Source organism: Chamaea fasciata, unplaced genomic scaffold (assembly GCF_029207755.1).
Source record: "Chamaea fasciata isolate MVZ Bird 193981 ecotype frontalis unplaced genomic scaffold, bChaFas1.0.hap1 SCAF_4, whole genome shotgun sequence".
NCBI lineage: Eukaryota > Metazoa > Chordata > Aves > Passeriformes > Sylviidae > Chamaea > Chamaea fasciata.
The window spans coordinates 5823842-5843308 of NW_027094089.1; the positions used below are offsets into that span (position 1 = coordinate 5823842).

The 19467-nt window shown below is 36.9% G+C and overlaps 1 protein-coding gene across 5 annotated transcripts in view; it reads right to left on the reverse strand.

Annotated features, from left to right (window-relative positions):
• The window catches only part of FOCAD (focadhesin), a 170857-nt gene that overhangs the window by 122099 nt on the left and 29291 nt on the right, over positions 1 to 19467 (reverse strand). For all 5 annotated transcript variants that reach the window (XM_066180782.1, XM_066180781.1, XM_066180783.1 and 2 more), the window contains 6 exons: positions 17242 to 17448; positions 16815 to 16902; positions 15946 to 16148; positions 10549 to 10806; positions 662 to 766; positions 154 to 255 (listed from right to left, as the gene is read on the reverse strand). In XM_066180782.1, coding sequence (XP_066036879.1) covers positions 154 to 255; positions 662 to 766; positions 10549 to 10806; positions 15946 to 16148; positions 16815 to 16902; positions 17242 to 17448 — 963 coding nt within the window. The remainder of the gene's footprint in view (positions 1 to 153; positions 256 to 661; positions 767 to 10548; positions 10807 to 15945; positions 16149 to 16814; positions 16903 to 17241; positions 17449 to 19467) is intronic.

Here is a 19467-nt window from a genome sequence, read left to right on the forward strand (position 1 = left end):
TAGAAGATCAGTATAGGCACCATTAACACCATTTACTTCATAGTGTTGACATACTAGTAAAAGCAATGTCCCACAATTATTTTCTTCCTTGGTTAGCAGTAACGAAGTTTTTCAACTGGACTTACTACAGTGACACTGTAAGAAGTTTCTAACCTGTCTTTCCCATAATGATGTCATCAGCCGTGAGGCAATTGCTCTGAGCTTAGGTGTACTCCCCAGCATGTATATGGCACGCAGAATCTGAGGTACACAAACCTGGAAGAAATTTTTAACCAAGTGTTTTTGTTATTTTATGTGTCCAAGGACAAAGAATAATTTGCAAATCATTACTTCACAGCCAAGCACAACGAGGAAAAACCATCCAAGTGCAATATCAGAAATAAATTGAAAGTCATTTTCCAAAAAACTTTAGCAAATAACAAGTCCAAGAGCATCCTCTCATGACATATATAATGATCACACAGTGTAGACGGTAAAGTGCAATGTACATTTCACTTTAAAACAAATATCATACCCCAACCAAAATATTACAAAGTAATGCAGAAGCTTAAAAATCAGTTAAGCAATGTACAGATATACATTGCTCAGTCTAAATAATTTTAACAAAAATATGACCTTTTATTGATACAGTTTTCATTTTACTAAAAATCTTTATTCTGACCTTATGTACACCAAGTGCAGGCAATGTATACAATATCTCCCTGTAAAGTGCAGGCTCCAAAGGTCTTCCCAATTTAAATATCAGAACTGGGATCAGATTTGGGACCTAAAATAGAACAAATGCACGAAATAAATTGGAATTTGCCAAAATTTGCCAACATGACACCTTAGAAAAGACAATGAACTTATTCCAACATACTAGAAAATCATACCTTTTACAGGTTTTTTTCTGCCTGTATATATGACAAACCTGTCACATAATTTCAATATAATTTATTGCATTCTTTACTATATGGTACAAAACTTCCAGAGATCTGCTGCTGAAGTCACAATAAAGTAAAGGAAATTTATATATCCGCATTCCCTTTTTGGGAATCAGATTTTCAGTATTTTCACACCAGCAGGTGCTACAGTCTATTCTTGTTCACCTTCTTATCACTGTGTGATTAAATCTAATCTTAAATTTACCCATGATGTCATTTTTTAATGACTACTCAAAACACACACAGAGACACACAAATATATACGCTATTAATATATGAGATTTATATATATATATATGTGAGTGATTTATACAGATATAAGTAAAAAAAATGAAAAATTCTGCTACATTTGTTTCAACATGCATTTTTACATGGGCAAATGATAACACTTTTCACTGTAAAAAGATCTGTCTCAATCCACATGAAGAATAATAATTAATAATTCAACTGCTCTGGGATTTTGCATACTTGGCTCTGTTCTGGTTCCAAATCAGAGACCAAAAATAATACTGTTTATTCTACAAGTTATCACTATCTTTACTGTTCAACAATGTAAATTGGTACTTCCACAAACTTAAACTAAATTCTGGAATCTGCATTTACCACCTAATTAATTAACTATAATGCATTACTTTTTTCCATTTTCCAAAGTATTTGACATTCTTAAGTAGAACAAATCCCTTTATAAACCAAAAATATTCCAGATTTTTGTGGAATTGACTCGTCTTCCTCCTTCTCTATTTCTCAAGGTTGTTGTCTACCTTCTATAGAATCAGTCATCACCCTATGACCTGCCTAGAAAGAGGACTGGTTTTATGCAAATATTTCAAGCACAATCAATAAATGAAGCTGAAAATTTAGAGTAGTATTCATTTGAATGGATTTTCACACCCAAACTGAAAGCATCTTCCCACTGGCAACCTCCCTCCCCTTTCTTTTAACCTTCCGGATTTAAGAAAAGTTGGGCAGTTTCACAGTTTCTGTTGTGCCCCAATTTTGGCTAGGTTAGACCTAAGTTTTTTCACATTACTTGTTGGCAATATTTATCAACAAAACAGTATTGAAAACAGTGATGTTTCCTGCTGTCATGATATTCTTTAAAACAGAAAAGGGCATGGGGGAAGTAAGTTATACCACTTCTCTAAGCACATGGCAGAATTGATTAACATAAATTCTAGTCCCAGTTAAAATTCAGCAATAAGATTAAATGTTAATGTCTGCATTAACATTGAAACACAGAAAAGTGATACCTGCACTCAAAGCAGGACATTTCATTTGCTGCCCGACCTTTTCTTCCCACTCCTTAACCGTAATGATTTGTTTAAGTTAGTCTGTGCAGTTCTATTTCCCCTCTTTACACATGCTAAAGAGACAATAACACTGCCTGAGAGAAAAATATGAGCATTACTATACAGGAAGAAAACTAAAATTAACTTCCTGAATAAAGAGCACCCAAAAGCAGACTTGAGTGCCAAAGTCTCAACATCCTTCAAGCAAGAACCTGTTTTGGTTAAATTAAGCCTTAGGTAACAGGGAGGTTAAGCAGAAACCAAATAATAGAGGTAGACAAAAAGTTCCCTTGAATTTAGGAGACCTGACAGAGGAAAGCAGTTTTATTTTAGGGCACCAGTTGCACCTTGAGTGTCAAGGAAAAAATGTATCCCCTGATTTACTGTTACCTAAATCTTTGAATGATACAAGGTAAACTGCAGGGTGATGGGTTTTCAGCAGTGGGCATCGGGTATCTTTGGGGTAGGGGTAATCATTAATCCTAACACAGCAACTTGCACCACGGTAAGTTTTGGTTAAGTTTCAAAATTCTCAAGGAGGTCACACATGCTCCTCCACTGATACATGTTTTTCATGCAACTGTTAACACATGAATGGGGAAGAAATGTCTTCTAATAAAATTATCCAAAAAGTTTCATATGCAGCAGAATAATTGGAAGGCTCTCTGCTCAGAGGATAAGAGGATTTTGTCAATTCTTCAAATCATATCCATCCCTGATAAATGCTACGCTGGGCAAACAGGCTATATAAGACAGCAGGAGAGATGACAGATATGTTATTATAATGATCAATATCCTTACCTAAGCTGCTCACTTCCAGTCTCTTCCTATAGTACCCCTTCCTCTTTCCCGAGGCAAGTTCTTTGGCAACTCAGCTTCATCCTAAGCTAGTTCTCTAGTCAACAGACTACATCCTTCATTTTTTTCAGTTGTAGCTACACTAGACTACACATCAGCAGTGAGATCAAATTATATTAAAAATAAATTATATACACAATCCTTAGTTATAACAGCATTTAAACCCTCTAAAGTCTGTCTAAGCCCTGCCTTCATCAGCTGTGATGGAAAGCTCATTTCAAGTCCTGTCTCTATACTAATTATCTTGTAACAAAGTTTATTCTACAGTAAACACATATTAAATCAAAGTTCTACAAGGACTTCTACACTAACATGTAGTAAACAGATACTAAGTTTGATTTACAAAATTCTCAGGAAATGTTTATGCATGTGCTACTGTAAAGACAGTTAGAAACTTCTTTAAAAGTATTATCATTTAAAGTCTGTTTGTTTTGAACTGCATATTTCAATCGTAAGATTAGGAAAAACTCCAAAATGTTCTGGTACAGTGAAGCTGCTCCCCTCTCCATCTCCCTCATATAATGGACAAACAATGCTGGAATTAATTTCAATATTAAATTTATGCTACATCTTCATCAAGGGCGTAACAGTTCCACAAAGCTGATATGACAATTCACTAGCTCCCAATAGGCAGGAACCAGCTTCAAAATGGAATGCGTGCTGCCTGTCAACACTGCCTTCTGGATTCCCCATGGTACCAGAGGATGCACAAGTTCGGTCAAGACTGCCATTAGAATCTGAAGAAGGGTTTTGACATAATGTTTTTTGGTTTCAAAACTAATTTTCATGACAGAAATGATGCTGAGTTTTTTCAACAATTCTCCCTTTTTAAATAAAACTAAACATGTGAGACAAAATGGTATTATTTAATAAATGCACCTGAGAAGCATTCTGTGCCATTTGGTGGAATGGTTTCATTTTTCTGAGCTGCGGGACAACTCTTTTTCAAAAACAGAAGATAGAGGAGACTAGCAGGTTCCATTTCTGGGCTGAATTTTGGCAGATCAATCATCAGCCTAGTTGCCCAGTAGGTAAGACAGTGAAATGAGATTTCTGAAAGCATACATTACTCAGGCATTTCTTGCTTCAATGAACACAACAAGATTACTGGACAATTCAGACAAATGAAGGAATAGGTTTTTCAGATAAGTGCATAAATGTAGCTAAGTTTTTCTTTATAAAACTATAAATTTCTCTCAAAAATGAGAAAGACTTTTTAGAAAACAGAAGATAGGTTTTCAAAAGTTTCGTGTACTCTAGAAGGATTCTAATCAGTAAGTTACAATCATGAAGAGTCTGTCCAGAAGCTCAGACTATGACATGATTCTTTCCCTACAGCTACTCACTGAAGTTTACATAATGAATCAAAGAAAAAAAGCATCAGGCACTACCGGAACGAGCCAAATTCTGTTCAACATATCCTTAAACATGTTTTTTACATCAATAAAAATATATTTTACATTTTTGGGTATTAATGCACTCCCAAACCCAAAGAACATAAAATAATGCATCTTCAGCTTAATTTCCCAGAAGGTGTAATTTACCACTAAAATAGTTCACTCCAGCAGTTGGAAGGTCATAAAGAATGCACGTCCTCTAAATATTCATAATCTTCAAATAACAGTAACAGATGTTGTGCTGTATCTACCAGTGACCTCAGTCAGATGATTTAATTTCTTCTCCTTGCAGCACAAGGGTTTCACAGAGTATAATAACAATTTCTGCACAAGACAATTCACCCAGTTAGAAAAACTGTATTAAGTCCTTCATGTGTCCCTGCAGCCTGTTGTCTTGGTTTAGATAGACAGGTATCTGCCAGGGAGGGCTGGTGTTTCTCTTGAAATGTAACCCCTTCCTCTTTTTTCTAAATTATTATAAATTTGCAATTAAAAGGCTGTCAGGCAAAGATTTTGGGAATAGGTATAGCAGTTCTTTACTAGGGATATCTATTTTAAAAAATACCGATGTTTTAGTACAGAAGAATAAGCAAGCAAACAAACAAACAAGAAATCTTAGAAAACTCTGACAGAGTCAGAAATACAACATGACACTCTGTTGGTCAGGGTGTTGGAAGCAGCCCAAAGTAAGTCCTCCTGGAGTGGCAGATGTGGTTCTGTTGGAGTAGAGATGGTCTCGTTAAAGAAAAAGGGTCTAGTAATGGTGAGATGGGTCTGGTCTTCTTCCAGGGATCTGGTGGAAAACTGGACAACTAGTGGTACTGTGGCTTCTTTTTATCTAGGTTAAGATGGTTTGGCTCTTCCTCCTTGTGTGGAGCATTTTACAATAGTACAATGTAGTGTGTCATGTCATTGATGAACTCTTAATGGTTCATTAGCAGAAGATATCCCCATGGGGGTAGTGAAACAATGAAGAGAGGTTAAGTAGCACTCCACCATCTGATAAGCAACACTGACCCATTTGGGCAAAGATAAGCAATTCTGCTCCACTCAGATGGAATAGAATAACATGCTCTTTCCAAACCTACGACACCTGTGCAGCAATTTGACTTCAGAAAGCCTAAGAGCCCATATACTACTACTCTTCATTCCTCAGCCTTGATAACATTCTTCTGGGCTTTCTTTCACAGTGAAAGTTCAGAACCACTACTTCAAAATGCTTCAGCTAAAACCATTATCTTGCATCATAAAAAGGCTTCCATACAGTGGGTAAAGAGGAGATACATGTAGAGAAACATTTTGTAGCCTCTCTTCAAGGACAGGGTAGGAAAAAAAGACCGAAACAAAAATAAAGCATAAGCAGAACAATTTCTGCAAGATCGACTATGGTAATAATTTTTAAACTTAGTGATGGTTTTTAAGTGCTCCATAAGTTTAAACAATAGACTCCTTATAAAAACAACATTCAGTGTGAAAAACAGGAGCTACTGTTAGTGAGCTCTGTGAAGAGTTGGAATTAACATGAAAGCGATCTCTCTTCCTGACTCTGCTTCATTTTGAAACACAATTCCTCAGCTAGACTTTGCACAGGAATTACCTGTGGCTTTCCAATTCAATATCCATGGCTACAAGCAGTGTGCCCCTTTGTGAACAACAAAGTAATGGAATTTCACTAGCAACAGAATTCATGACTGTCTAGATCACTTAAAAAAACCCCAAACAACCAACAACAAAAACCCCCACCACACAATTCTTTTCATGCTGTCACCTTCACCACGACATCTCAGCATTTCTATATACTCTGCTGGAGTACAGGTAATTCACAGTGGCTCCAAAGTAGACACTTCTTAATTTTTCCCTTTAGACATTTAACTTCTGCAACATTAAGTGCTGAAGTAGTAGCTAGTAAACTTCTAGCCCGAGTTTTCTTTGATTTGGACATGATTCCAAGAATTCACAATATATCCATTACAAATATCTGGCTTTAAACTGAGTGTTTAAGTGCCATTAACACCAAAGGAACAGATTCAAGTTAATAGAAATGTGACTGCCTAAAAATAAGATGGGACTTAACAGCCACTTTTTGTTTTCTTCTTTCTATATCTGTCCTCTGATGTCCTTTTTCTTCAGAACAGCCTTCTAACTACTATGCTGCACACCACCTTCCACTGCATCCTTCAGAAAGTACCCTAAAGAACTGAAGATTCAAAATGTCTAACAAGTTTGTTGTGATGAGTTTTTCACTTTATTAACTTACATTCTAACCACTTACTTCCACCATCTTTTATAAAGCACCATTTATTTCTGTGGAACTGAATAAAACACAGAACCAAATATAGCAATTCCTGAAGTATAACTCTGCCATCAATATGTTAATGTCAGTTGCCACTCACGCTGCTGACTGAGTTCATTAAAGTAATCAGTTATATCCTCCATCCAGGAGCTTCAATGCTTTCTCTCGCTGAACGGTTATTGCAAGAAAAAGACAAGTCTAAGGTAATTCCTCTGCCTCAGAGAGAGCATTGAACTTACAAGAAACAATGTGATAATTTTTCAGTGTAATGTTACACTGTAATAATCTCTAGGGAGCCATGAAGCAGACTCAGAACTAAAACAACTTGTCAGAGACAAGACAGATGCCAGGTGATGCCAAGCTCAAATGAGCCAGACAGGTCAAGTTTCAAAGCATTAAAATCTTTTGGAGTAAAATATGTCATTTAAAAGATAGAAATGCATTAAATATTGCTAACTGGAGAATATGGTATCCTTGGATGCACTTAACTGAGGACTAGAAACAGAAACATCATTCCAATGAAGCACACTATTTTTCCCAGGCCAAATTTTCAAATACTACTCAGCAGAACATCGGCTATATGACCAATTACACTGATTGCTTTATGTGATACTACTACAAAGATATCTGATTACATTACATATTTTGCAGGAAAGTATTTTAAAGCCCACAATAATTTTAAAAACTAAAAACTCTCCATCTACATGCCTTATCAGCTGACAAAATGTGAGCCAGTAATGAAGCATCAATAAATCAGGTGGAGTTCTGCACTTCTGCAGTGGTTTCTAATTCACATCGACCTCTGCTGATCGCAAGGGAAACAAAAAGTAGGATGAAGTCTGAACTTCATCTTCTCATTGCCTTTGGACAAAATCCATGCTTCCCAGCACCAGGGAGGACTTTTTCATGAGCCTAGAATGTTTATTAATTCTAAGGTATTCTGGCCACCATGGTTAGCTCAACAGGATATGTACTTACTGTCCTGGTGAACAAAACCTTTGGCTTAAAATAAGAATAAATGAAGCAGAAAAACCCACTCACATAATGCTGTACACATGCAACTTCAGTTTACATCACTCTCCCTGTATCTGTCTAAAGCTTCTGTCATTCTGCTGACTTCCTCCTTGATTTGTCTCTAAAGCTGTTCATTTGAAGTCAGTGGAGCTGTCCTGGGGTGACTTTATGATGCTTATATCCCCAGCTGCCTGTTCTGTTTATGCTGGGTATTAAGTTCTACACCTTTAAGACTAGTTCTGACAGCAAAAGGGGGAAAGAAGAAGCGTGGAGTTTGTACTCAGAAACTGCACTCACTCCTCTGCATTCTGCTTCTGGACTGTGCTGTCTGCAGCACAGACTGTGGGACAGAGCTCTCCTTTGCTTTTAGTTAGTTTTTAGCTAGCTGAGGCAGAGAAGTTCCCTGAACTGTCTTTTTTTCTTTTTCTTGGAACTGTTTTAACCTGTTCTGGACTGAAAAACCCAGAAAAACACCCAGACTTCACACCTGTCGCCCACTGGGGCCTGGGATGGCATTTCCAGCACAGGAGGGACTGATGAGAGATTGGGTGAGCTGAGTTACAACCCACAGCAAGGACTTTCTCAATTTTGCCATCTCTCTTCAGGATGGTGAGAGGTTTAATTGTATAATATTATTTATTTTTTATGCTTGCAGTTTTTTCCACTTTTCTCTAAGGAAACTTTCTCCCAGACCAGTTGAGGGAGGGGCCGCTTGAATCTGCTTTTTGGAGGGATCCCATTTGGAGGTTTCCTCCCAAAATTTGCCCTAAACCAGGACAGGAGCTATTTTAGATTAATCCAGTGAAATTCACAACAGTCATTCCCTACAGTCAGGCTTCAGGGCATTCTGCTAAGGTACCATATTACTTCAGTGGTATTTTTTCAGCAAGTTACTTCTTTTCTTGTATGACTATTAAACTGCATTTTGAGCAACTATACCAAATAGTTAATAAACAAAGCATTATTCCTTTCCCTTTCTGTAATATGCCACTGATTCATCATCCAACTCAAAGACCCAAATGCAACAAAACAGGTCAGAGACAGTCCACAAAAACAGAAACCCACTCTCAGAGCACCAGGAGCTATCTTGGTCATTTTTACACAGCTAGTTAGGCACAAGAAGAAATCTGCCCTGCTTGCAGCAGCTTGGATCAGAAGTCAAAGAAAGGATCCCACGACAGGGCAGATGTATGTCTTACCTACCCTTTTCCTAGAGAATAATTAATTTACAAAGAATGGAACCTGGATCCCTGGTTACAAACTATTTAGTGGACATGTCAAACTATTCACAATTGAGGTGTACCACTCATAATAGTTTTGAAAGCTGACTTACAGAAACATTTTCAAGAAAAAACAAAGTTAAAGAAAAGATACCCACGTGGTTCTACATCAGCTCAGCTTTGGTTTTATGTAAGTGAAGTGGAATTCATTTAGGTTACTCCTGACGTTTGAACACAGTTAAGTGCTTTCTCCCTAAGTGAGAAACTGAAGTTTTAATAACTACTTTGGAAAAAAAAAAAAAAAAAAAAAAAAAAAAAGGTCAACAAAGCATCTATAAGTTTCCTTAAGCTTTGTGTTTTCCCTCAAAAATCTGTCTCAGTTACATGAGAAAATATATCTGGAAGACGCATTTCTGATTCCTGCCTTAGGATCACATTGTTATAGTCAGATCAGTTTTCAATACCTCTAAGTTTTACATTCTTTCCCTTTTCATTGATTAGCTCCACACCCTTCCTTTCAACAAGAGGTCTAAATGGCTTGTAGGAGGTAAAAAGTGCTACTTTCCAGCAAAATCATTCTACTTCTAACCTGTCTGCTTTTTACAGGATTTTGTATCTCCTGGAGGTAAGATTTCCTGGAGATAAGATTTTTATGCTACCAGCTTTCCAACATGCATTTAAATAATACAGTCAAAATTGTAACTTTTTAAAACTCTTGTGCTGTAGAACATGCAAACTATTTGAGAAGAAAGCGATTAAAAAAAAAAGCTGAAGAAAATGAAGCCTATCTTTATGGCATAAATTAAAGCTGAATCAACACTTCTCTCCTGCCCATTTTACAAATAAGCGATGGTTGTTCCTGTACAATGCCTTCTGCATTACGTAGCTATTTCCAGATAACCTGCTTTATCTTTTCAGATTATGCAGGAAACTTTAAGCATCCTGTATAATTCTAGCTTGAATTCAGTACTGAAGCAGACAAAGATTATGAACATATTTCTAAGAAGCAAGAATAAATATGTCACTAGGGACTTGGCAGTCTTCCAGTAACCACAAAAGTACATAGAGAATAATTCATAAGGTCACCAGGAGTTAGAAATTATTTGGTAGCCCCTTTACAGGTTCCTCATGTTGTATTTTCATGCTTCCTGGATAGTATCAACAAATAAACCAGTCTCCTTCTCAAGTCTAAACAACCACAAAATACCCCAAAACAGAGAAACAATACATATTTTGCTCTAAGTGACATACTAAAGAGAGCAATCTGAGAGTATACTCATGCATGTCTGTACAGGATGAGGGGCAGTCTGCATCAGCAACTGCAGTGTCCAGATGCCAACAGCTGGTGAGACTGCGATCCAGAGGGCACGTTCTCAACACACTGACCATCTCTGCACTGTTGCTGGAGGGATCCATACTGTACCAACTGGGAATACAGCCTAGCCACTTGTTGGACCTAGGATCACGAAGCTGTGGCAGACTTGCCCCTTTTAGGCTGCAAAATCCAATCCAGCTCCTGAAAAAAATGCCAAACTACTAAAAATAAATCTTTACCTGAGAACTATCAACATTAGCTATTTCTGTTGTAGCCTGGAGTACATCATGAAGACTGTCTCCATTTTCTTGGATCAGCAGATAAGCCAACAAAAGAAAAACGTGGGCAGGTACTTGAGTGGTAAAAGGTAGCAGTGACTTCACTGAAGACAACCACTTAGAAATGGCAGACTTCTCTTTCATGAGCTCCATTATCTTCCAGGTTGTATATAATGAACTGTAAGAGCTCGTTATGGGGCAAAGGAGTTTGCAGGATACCTGAGAACAAGTGAAACAAATGAAAGTCTCAATCAAATAAATAAGACACCATAAAAGAACAATCGTAACATCCAAAATATTTTTTATGATTCCAATGCAATAAAATATAAAAAATATATTGTGATACATTTTTTCAAAATCTTTTATACGAATTCTTGCATTACAGATGTTTCAATGGATTAATAATTCCCTGCTCAGGAGTTCCCATTTTATCTGACATCCATCACTCCTGTTCTTGATGGCAACTGCAGTGCTACTTGCTCACAAAAATGGACATTGAATTCTGGAGTACTTTAAAAACTTACATTTCTGGCAATGACAGGATAATCCCAGAATTTTAACTGTCATCTACATTATTTTGTAGATGTAGTACTCTTAGTAGTACTTAAAACTACAGTTTAAGTTAATTTACATTTTTTTATGAGCCCACTCTACATTTTTTGTTTAGGAAATGCTTTGCTTCTCAGAACAAAATGTTCTAGAGTTGTGTCACTGAAAACAGGGAAATAAACTCTATCCAATTTGTTAGGTTAGAAAGCTGACATCACTTTAGTAGCATTCCTGGATGCATGGGGACCTCTCCTCAAAGCATTCACGCATAGTAATCTAACATACTGGGTTTCTGAAACTAATACATATTCATCCCATTTTTGAATACATCTATGTATGTTAATTATTTCCATGGACTTGATTTGATATAGTTCCGGATTTTCTGACAAATCTGTTCTCCTTGAAAGTACCTCAAATATGTCATCAAGTCATTAACTAACTCTCTTATCATTTTGTGGTTTGACACACAACCCTTGTTCTCAAATTTAAGATATCAGCTAGTACATTTTAATCACTAACACAAATAACTAAGGAAGTATTAGCTGGAACATGAGTTATTAGTCACACTCATAAGGAGTTAAGACAAGGCCACACTAACTTCTGGCTTTGTACTAAGCACTTTAGGGTACAAAACTAGGCATTAGCCAGGAATATAGGGATCATATACTATTGTGCTTAAGTTAAAAGAATCTTCCAACATCTTCCTCCACTTCTCCGTAGGCTTCTTCTTACAGAAATATAACCTTTTCAATAACAGTTGCAGTCATGGAAGATACCATTTTAGTAGCACAAAAGTTGTAAAATACAAATAAGAAATTCTTTTAAGTCAGATTTTTATATAAGAGTATATATACTTTAAAGCTGCTGTAAAATAAAGTTCACAGTTTTTCAACAAAACAGGAAAGTTTAATACAAGACATGACATCTCTTTCCCACTAATTATTTGCTTCCTTAGAAAATACCTTTACATTATCAAGACAGCAGTTAGCAGGCAGTAATCAGGCGAAGAACATTCATATAATAATAAGGTGAAGTATTTGAGAAGAGATCTCCAAATGAACATTAGAAGTGGAATGAAGTATCCAAAAGGCTAGCTTTAAATAACCAGGGAAAAAAAGTCACTGAATGGCAAAAGCTGTTGTAACTGAAACTGCAGAATTTCATTTTAATCTGTTTGATTCAATGTAAATTTATTTTGGTATGAAAGGTAGAATGCCCTTGTTATTTTAGATTACTTTTTAAAAATTACATTAGATTATTCCATTCCTTACACATTACAACCAACTTATGTGAAAAATCAGCAATCTAAAGTGCTATCTCCTCTGGCTGGCAAGATCATTTGGAGCCAAAAATCTCTTCTGGATGCAGCTGTGATACTTCCATTTATTGAAAAGGGTATTTAAAATTTATCCAAAGACATACAGGGGCTAATAAGAGTTTCAGGATCCATAAGATCTACTATTTAGTTGCCTGCCTGTAGAAGACAACAGGTCTTAAAATCATGATCAGACTACAGAAGGTTTTTTGTTGTTTGAGGTTTTCTTTGGGAGGGTATTGTTTGTGGAATTTTTTTTGTTTGTGGTGGCGCTGTCATTTGTTTCACTTTTTATATTTTTTTGAGTGCCTGAGAAATATGCTAAAATTGGTAGAGCCTGAAATATTATATTTTTCATTCCACATTACATCCACAAAAGGTTTGGCTATGTAATTGTACTCATTTCTTTCTCCCTTTATTGGGAGGCTATATTCATAATTTTATTTTCTTGCTGCATTCTAATCAAGCAAGTTAAATACAAAATCTCAGTCTATCAACAGAAATATATATATATAAAGGTGTGTGTGTGTACATACATTCATACACACACACACACACATATATATGCATATATAAAATCCCTCAGTGGCAAAGTGTACGTGAAGGCCTAGCCCCATGCTAACTTTCAAAATCAAGGCATGGAAGGTGGAAATATTCCCCACTACCATCAATGCAAAAGAAAAAAAAAAGCCATTAAAGAACATTTAACTTTCAAGTGCTATTAAAAGAAAAAAAAAAAAAAAAGAAGCACATCCTCAATGGAAAGGTGGCCAAGTACCCACTGGGGACCACAAATCCTTGCTACGGTTTGCATAGTTGCACACATGAAGGTCAGGAACTGGAATTAGCCAGAGACACCAAAAAGAAAAAATCATTGATCAGATACATAAGCAGTGAAGTAGAATCTCAGGGAAGACACAGGCCCATTACTAGACAGGACAGGGAAAAAGTTACAGATAATTCTGGCAAGACAGAAGCTCTCAGTACCTCCTTTCCTCCAAATGATCTGGACGATGGGACCAAAAGCACCCTCACCATGTTTGCTGCATCACTGAACTGGGTGTTGAGGGGCACAGACTGGCAGGGAGAGCGACCTTTCAGAGACAGGAACAAGCTCGAAGACTGGGCCACAAGAACTGTGTAAAGTTCAAGCAGGAGAAGTGCAGAGTCCTGCACCTGGGAACACAAAACCAAAGAGCCCAGCCAGGCTAGGACCCATGAGCTGTGGAACAGCCTTGCCAAGAGGAGCCCAGGGCTCCCAGCAGACAACGCACAGACACCAGATCAGCAGTGCACTGCTGCAGCTACTGAGGCAAAGTGGATCCTGAGCTGCATCCATGGGGGTACTGCTAACTGAGAGAGATGTGATCATCTCACTTCACCAGCGCTTGTCAGACTGCACATGGAGTGGTGTGTGCAGCTCTGGCCCCCACAGCTCCAAAACAGATGAGGACAGACAGAAGAGGGGTCAAAGGAATGTCATGAGTCAGGTCTTTTCACCCTGCATAAGTGAAGTCTTAAGAAGGATGTCATTATTTTTCAGTTCTTGAAGGGCAGTAACTAAGGACAGGAGCTCTCCCTTCACAAAGTGCCACATAGGGAATACAAAGGGCAATGAACACAAATGCCTGGGAGAAGGTCAGGGATAACATTAAAAGAAAAACATTTTTGATAGTGAAAACAATCATTCACTGGAACAAGGACTCTCCAAGGACATGGCATAGTCCCCCTCATCGGATGTTTTCATATTGTGATTGGATAGGATACTAGATAATCTCATCTAGGCTCCTTTTCCTATGAAAGGCTAGACCCAATGATCTTGCAGCCTGGGCTGTTCTGTGATTCTATGAAAATATACCATAACTTAATCATATTTGCTCTTATATATGCTTGCTCAAAGCTTCTTCACTGTGGACATAATATTTGCTTTCTTTATACTACCTCTTTTCTTGTCTATTTCCAACATGAAGGAAATCTAAGGATAATTCAATCAAGATTTTATTTTCTTAGCATTGATCTGATCCTACAATGCAAATTGAGTGTAATCATGGGACCATTAAAGAGAGTCTACATTTTTTAATCTCTTAGTTGAGAATCAAAGGTTATTGGCATAATTATTACAAACAATTATCAGGCAAAATGATTGTCTCTCCATTTGCATTGAGAACCATGAATTACCAAAGATCTGCCAAGCTACTTGCTGTGAACTCTGCAAGATCAGTGAGACAAGTGAAGAGACTGTTAGAGAAATCTCAGCAAAGACAGCTGTTTTCAGTTGTAACATGGCTAACAGAAAAAGTTAGTCATCGAAAATTTTTTAAGACCTTAACATAAAAACTTTCACATGCTTTTCTGAAGCAAGGAGAATACCAGAATTAGTACAACCAGACAGAAGGAAGTCAGTGTGACAAGTGCATTGTAATCTTGTTGTACAATAACACAGTAGTCTTACAACAAGACATTAAAATAGCTTCTAAAACACAACAGAAAACAAAACATGGGGGTTAGTGATACAGAGCATAGAGGACTGCACGCTATGATGATGTTTCACTGAAACAAACCTCCACTGGCATCTGTACGGGCAGGCACCCAGAAAGTCCCATTAGAAGGAAGTGAGCTGTAACCACAGTCATCCCACTGTCTATTCTTTCAGAGCAGACTATGAACTTGAAGGTTTTGTGAACTTAAAAAAAAGGTTATTTTTTATTAGGAGCACAAATGGGCTTGCCTTTTCAGATTTGGAGAAATAGAAGACAAAGTCAGTGTGGGATTCCAGGCCAAGGAGACACGGCAGGCTCAGAACTGGCACTATATCTGGCTCCAGCTTGTCACTTCCCACCCTCTCTACACAAAACAGGTTGTAAAGCAGTAAGGGAGTTTAGCTACCTCCGTGCTAGACACATTTTGATCAAAGAGATTTGCTGTCACCTGTTCTTGGAATAGTGCGGATAAACAAATAGATGGCAGAGAATGGGGACATAAGTAAATAATTAAAACGCAAAAAACCCCAACAGAACATATAAAAAGATTCAGGTTAATGAGCCAAAATTTGTTAATTGACACTTAGGTGCCCTGTAACTCTCCTCAGCCAAGGTAGAAAGAATGGTACATAACAGGCACATACAGCAGCAAGGAAAAAGAGATGCAGAGAAAAAAAAAGTCTGAAGGAAACGGAGTAAATATATGTAACCTTGATTCCTGCTAAGTTCTGTTATTGGCTTAATAATACAGGTGAATTCTTCAATCTATAAGGTCTCTTAAAGTAAAAAAATATCATTTGCAAAATAAAATCAATATCCAGCAAACAAACTTTCACTTCATCACTGCTCTAGTTTTATGGACTATACATAGTTTCAAGTGTTCCCACAGAATGTATCACACAAACAAGTTCGCACATACAGAGTCTTTCTCAAGCAGATAGGCTTCATGCAGAAAAATTTTTAAATGCCTTCCCTACCTGCCCCCCAAAAAGGAAAGAAATGTCATCACTTTACCGATTCCTGTTTATCCTTCACACTTTTCTCCTTCAATATTTCCAAAAGATTTACAGCGAGCTGCTTCCTGGTAGTTCCAAAAACATCCCCTGACAGGCAATCTCCAACTGCTGTAGAAGATAAGATCTGTAGCACAGGCATCACCAAAGTAAGGGCTGTGGTTGAGATGTCCTGGGTTTCTGAACATGAAAGAATCTTGTAGGCTATTTAAGACAAGTCAAGGAAAAACACAGGTCAAGGAGGAAAAAAATGAATAAACATTGGTATCTTTAGGCATGACACAGACATTTCTAAGAAACACTTCAACTGAACAAAGTAAAGGTCCCCAGATTTACTGTATGTGTATATAAAGGGTAAAAGATTTTTTTGTCATTTTTCATTTAGAGAGACACACATTTCTGTTGCTTATAGCAAAGTACCTGATGGCAGCAAAAAATAGAGAAATAGAATGCAGCACAGACCTTTGTTTTTACTGGAATAACGACACTAATCAAAACTACTAAGTCAAAAGCACAGCTAAACACTGCCATGATTGCCACACCTGCTCTCAATACCTGTAATAAGAAACCATTCAAGATGCATGAAGATCAGCTAAGAATATCATGTTGGCTCAAAAATGAAACCGATAAGCTCCAAGACAGCAGGGAGCTTAAAATACAGTAACATCAATGGAAAAAGTCAGTGTAGCAGGAAAATTTATTTTGACTGCCATTGCTTTTAAAATCCAGGAAAACTTCTGCTTATAAAGAAACCCCATTTCACCACCCAGTCCAACTCCAGGGCAATGCTTGTGCTTATTTCAAAAATACGAAGAAACAAAGACACAGTTTTACTGAGGGTGGATTCCTCTTTCACAAGAAGAGCTTTACCGAGACTCAACACAGACTTTTGCTGACTTTCTGGAGTTTGCAGCAGTAGAAGTGCTAGCCCGATTATACACTGGTCCACTGGAAATACCTATGAGGAAAAAAGAAAAAAGTTCCAAGTCTCCTTTGTTTCTCAGTGACATTAAACAGAATAGGAAACTACCAAAACTCTGCAACGTTATCTTCATGAACCATAGTTAGCACACATGCAGTGACAGAGCAATGAAGAATCGTGAACTGTGTGGAAATAGTATTTTAACTAAGTAATTACAATATCTTGTTACTTTGTCCAGGGAAAAAAATTAGAAACTTTTGATATCAAGACTGCTTACCTGCAGGCGAATGTCATGTGTAACTGTCTCGACTGTCTTACACATGACAATCTTTAAATTTAATAAAACTACTTTACGTTTTTACCATATACTCTTACCTCTTTTAAGAGCCCAAAGTTGTCCTCTATTAGGGAGATCAAAGATGAACATTCTCCAGTTAAATTTAAACACAATTCACAGAAGCATATCAGTTGCAGACTGAGTTGGGATAACTGAACTTTCCAAAACAAAGGATAGTGTAGTAGACTGAGGAACAGCTCTTGCAAGAAAAACAAGGCTTCTGTAACTTGCAGTAAGTCTTTAAGCTGCAGAGTAGTTAAAAGAAAACAAAGTCAAAATGCACAATGATTTAGTGGCCCTTGTCTATCTATGCATAACTTAGAATTAGTTGTATTAGTTCTGCGATGTTTCTATTCTATATAGTACTAAATCTTTCAAGAAACATCTTCATAAACTAATGTCAGGAATCCCTTATTCAACTTCCCTGAAAAAAAACAACTTTTGAACTGCTATTTGATATTTTGAAGTAAAATGAGAAACATGTTAATGAAGAAGAAACATTAAAACATTTGTTGGTGGCTGATGAGAAAAATCCCCTTTTACTCAAAAGCAACAGCAATTAAGTCATCTCTTGGGGTTCCCATAACAACACAGAAAAATGTGTGGGGATTTCCTCAAGCAGATAAATATTCTTATAACAGAAACATATGGCTCTGGAATATTTCCTTTGTAACATAAGCAAGATTTTAAGACTTGTCTCAAAAGAGAAAGGCGGGGGTGTTACTCGATTTTAGAACACCACACAATCTACCTACTACAAAAACTAAAAGCTGAAGTTTGATACCCAAAAGCAGTATCTCCACATTTGAAAGTCAGATAAAGAGATTTCAAGAAGCAGATTGTCTTGAAGTCCCCATGTGTTGGATGACAGCGTTCCTGTTCTTGAAAATTCTACTTCCAGACAAATGCGCTGTTCCAACCCAAACTCTGGAGCCAGCATTAAGCATAGCACCTTGATTTTTATTCCCTTTTTGTTCTATAAATAATCTACGCTAATCAGAAATCTCATGTCACTGAATTGATCAGCAGGAAAGTCTACAGATGAAGAGCTGTACTTCTGACAGTTTGGTTGACGCTGTCAGACAAAATGACAGGGAAACATTCCAGCATTTTTATTACACAGAGGATTAAATTAAGCTATGCTAAAATGAAAGGATAAGAGGTTCAGAGAAAGAAGAGGAAGGAACTGACAAGTTATAAAAGAGACCATCAAACAGGCTTTTAGAAGGAAGTACTTTCCATTGTTAAAGTTGTATCTCAGGCAATACAAAAATGTTCAAGTATTAATACGAGTTTGAAAATACGCAACTGATTTCTTGCTTAAAAAAAAAGAAGTGCCAAAATGTATGAAGGAAAGAAAGGTTCATAACTAATTTTTTAAGTTTTACTCAGTGCCATTTTTATGGCTAAATGTTATCAGTCCGAAGTTTAGTCATAGTCATACATTCAAGACACAGTGTTACACTGAAGCTTGGGTAAAATCGAGACAAAGTCAGAAATCTCTCAGTGACTAGAAAAGGTCAGCATGTACCCATCACCATAAGGAACAGACCTGAACCAAGACAAATATGTATAACATAAGCTACATGTTTTCCAAAATATTGCGAGAAGTAGCTGTGAGTACAAAGACGACTTTACTAGTAAAATGCCATAGCAGATAGATTACACTAAATATCTTTATAAGAAGCCTGCTTAGATTTACATTATTCATATTAATGAACCTTCTCTCCATAGCAATAAGAACAAAACACCTAATGTTTGGCTGAATACATCTGAAACTGTTGTCCTAACAGCAAAAGAAGAAGGAAAAGATAGATAGGTACAAAAAAGCTTAACTGATACCACAGTAATGAGGATAAGGTAAAGCATTTAAGTTAAACCAGCATCATAGGCCTGTAACCAACACCGACCATGAGATTAAGTCCCTATCTCCTATCACGTATCACCATGCAACTCAAAAAAAATTCAAAACCTTTAGCATATTCCAGAAGGACTAAATTTTGTGTCAGATCCCCTAATCACTCTGTTACAAAGAGTGAGAAAGGAGTATTTAGAAGTACTTAGATCATGTTTCTCATATAGTTTGTTTAATTTTAATATTATCCATTTTTAGTTAAAATTGTATGCTTTTGAAAAACACCTTGCCATTTAACAAAATTTTCTCATGACTGTCTTTCTAAGTTTACTGTAGGCTTACTGAGGCCACTAGATGGAAGTAATTAAGGTAAAAGTGCTTCAATTTCCATCTTAACAGGCGTATCAGA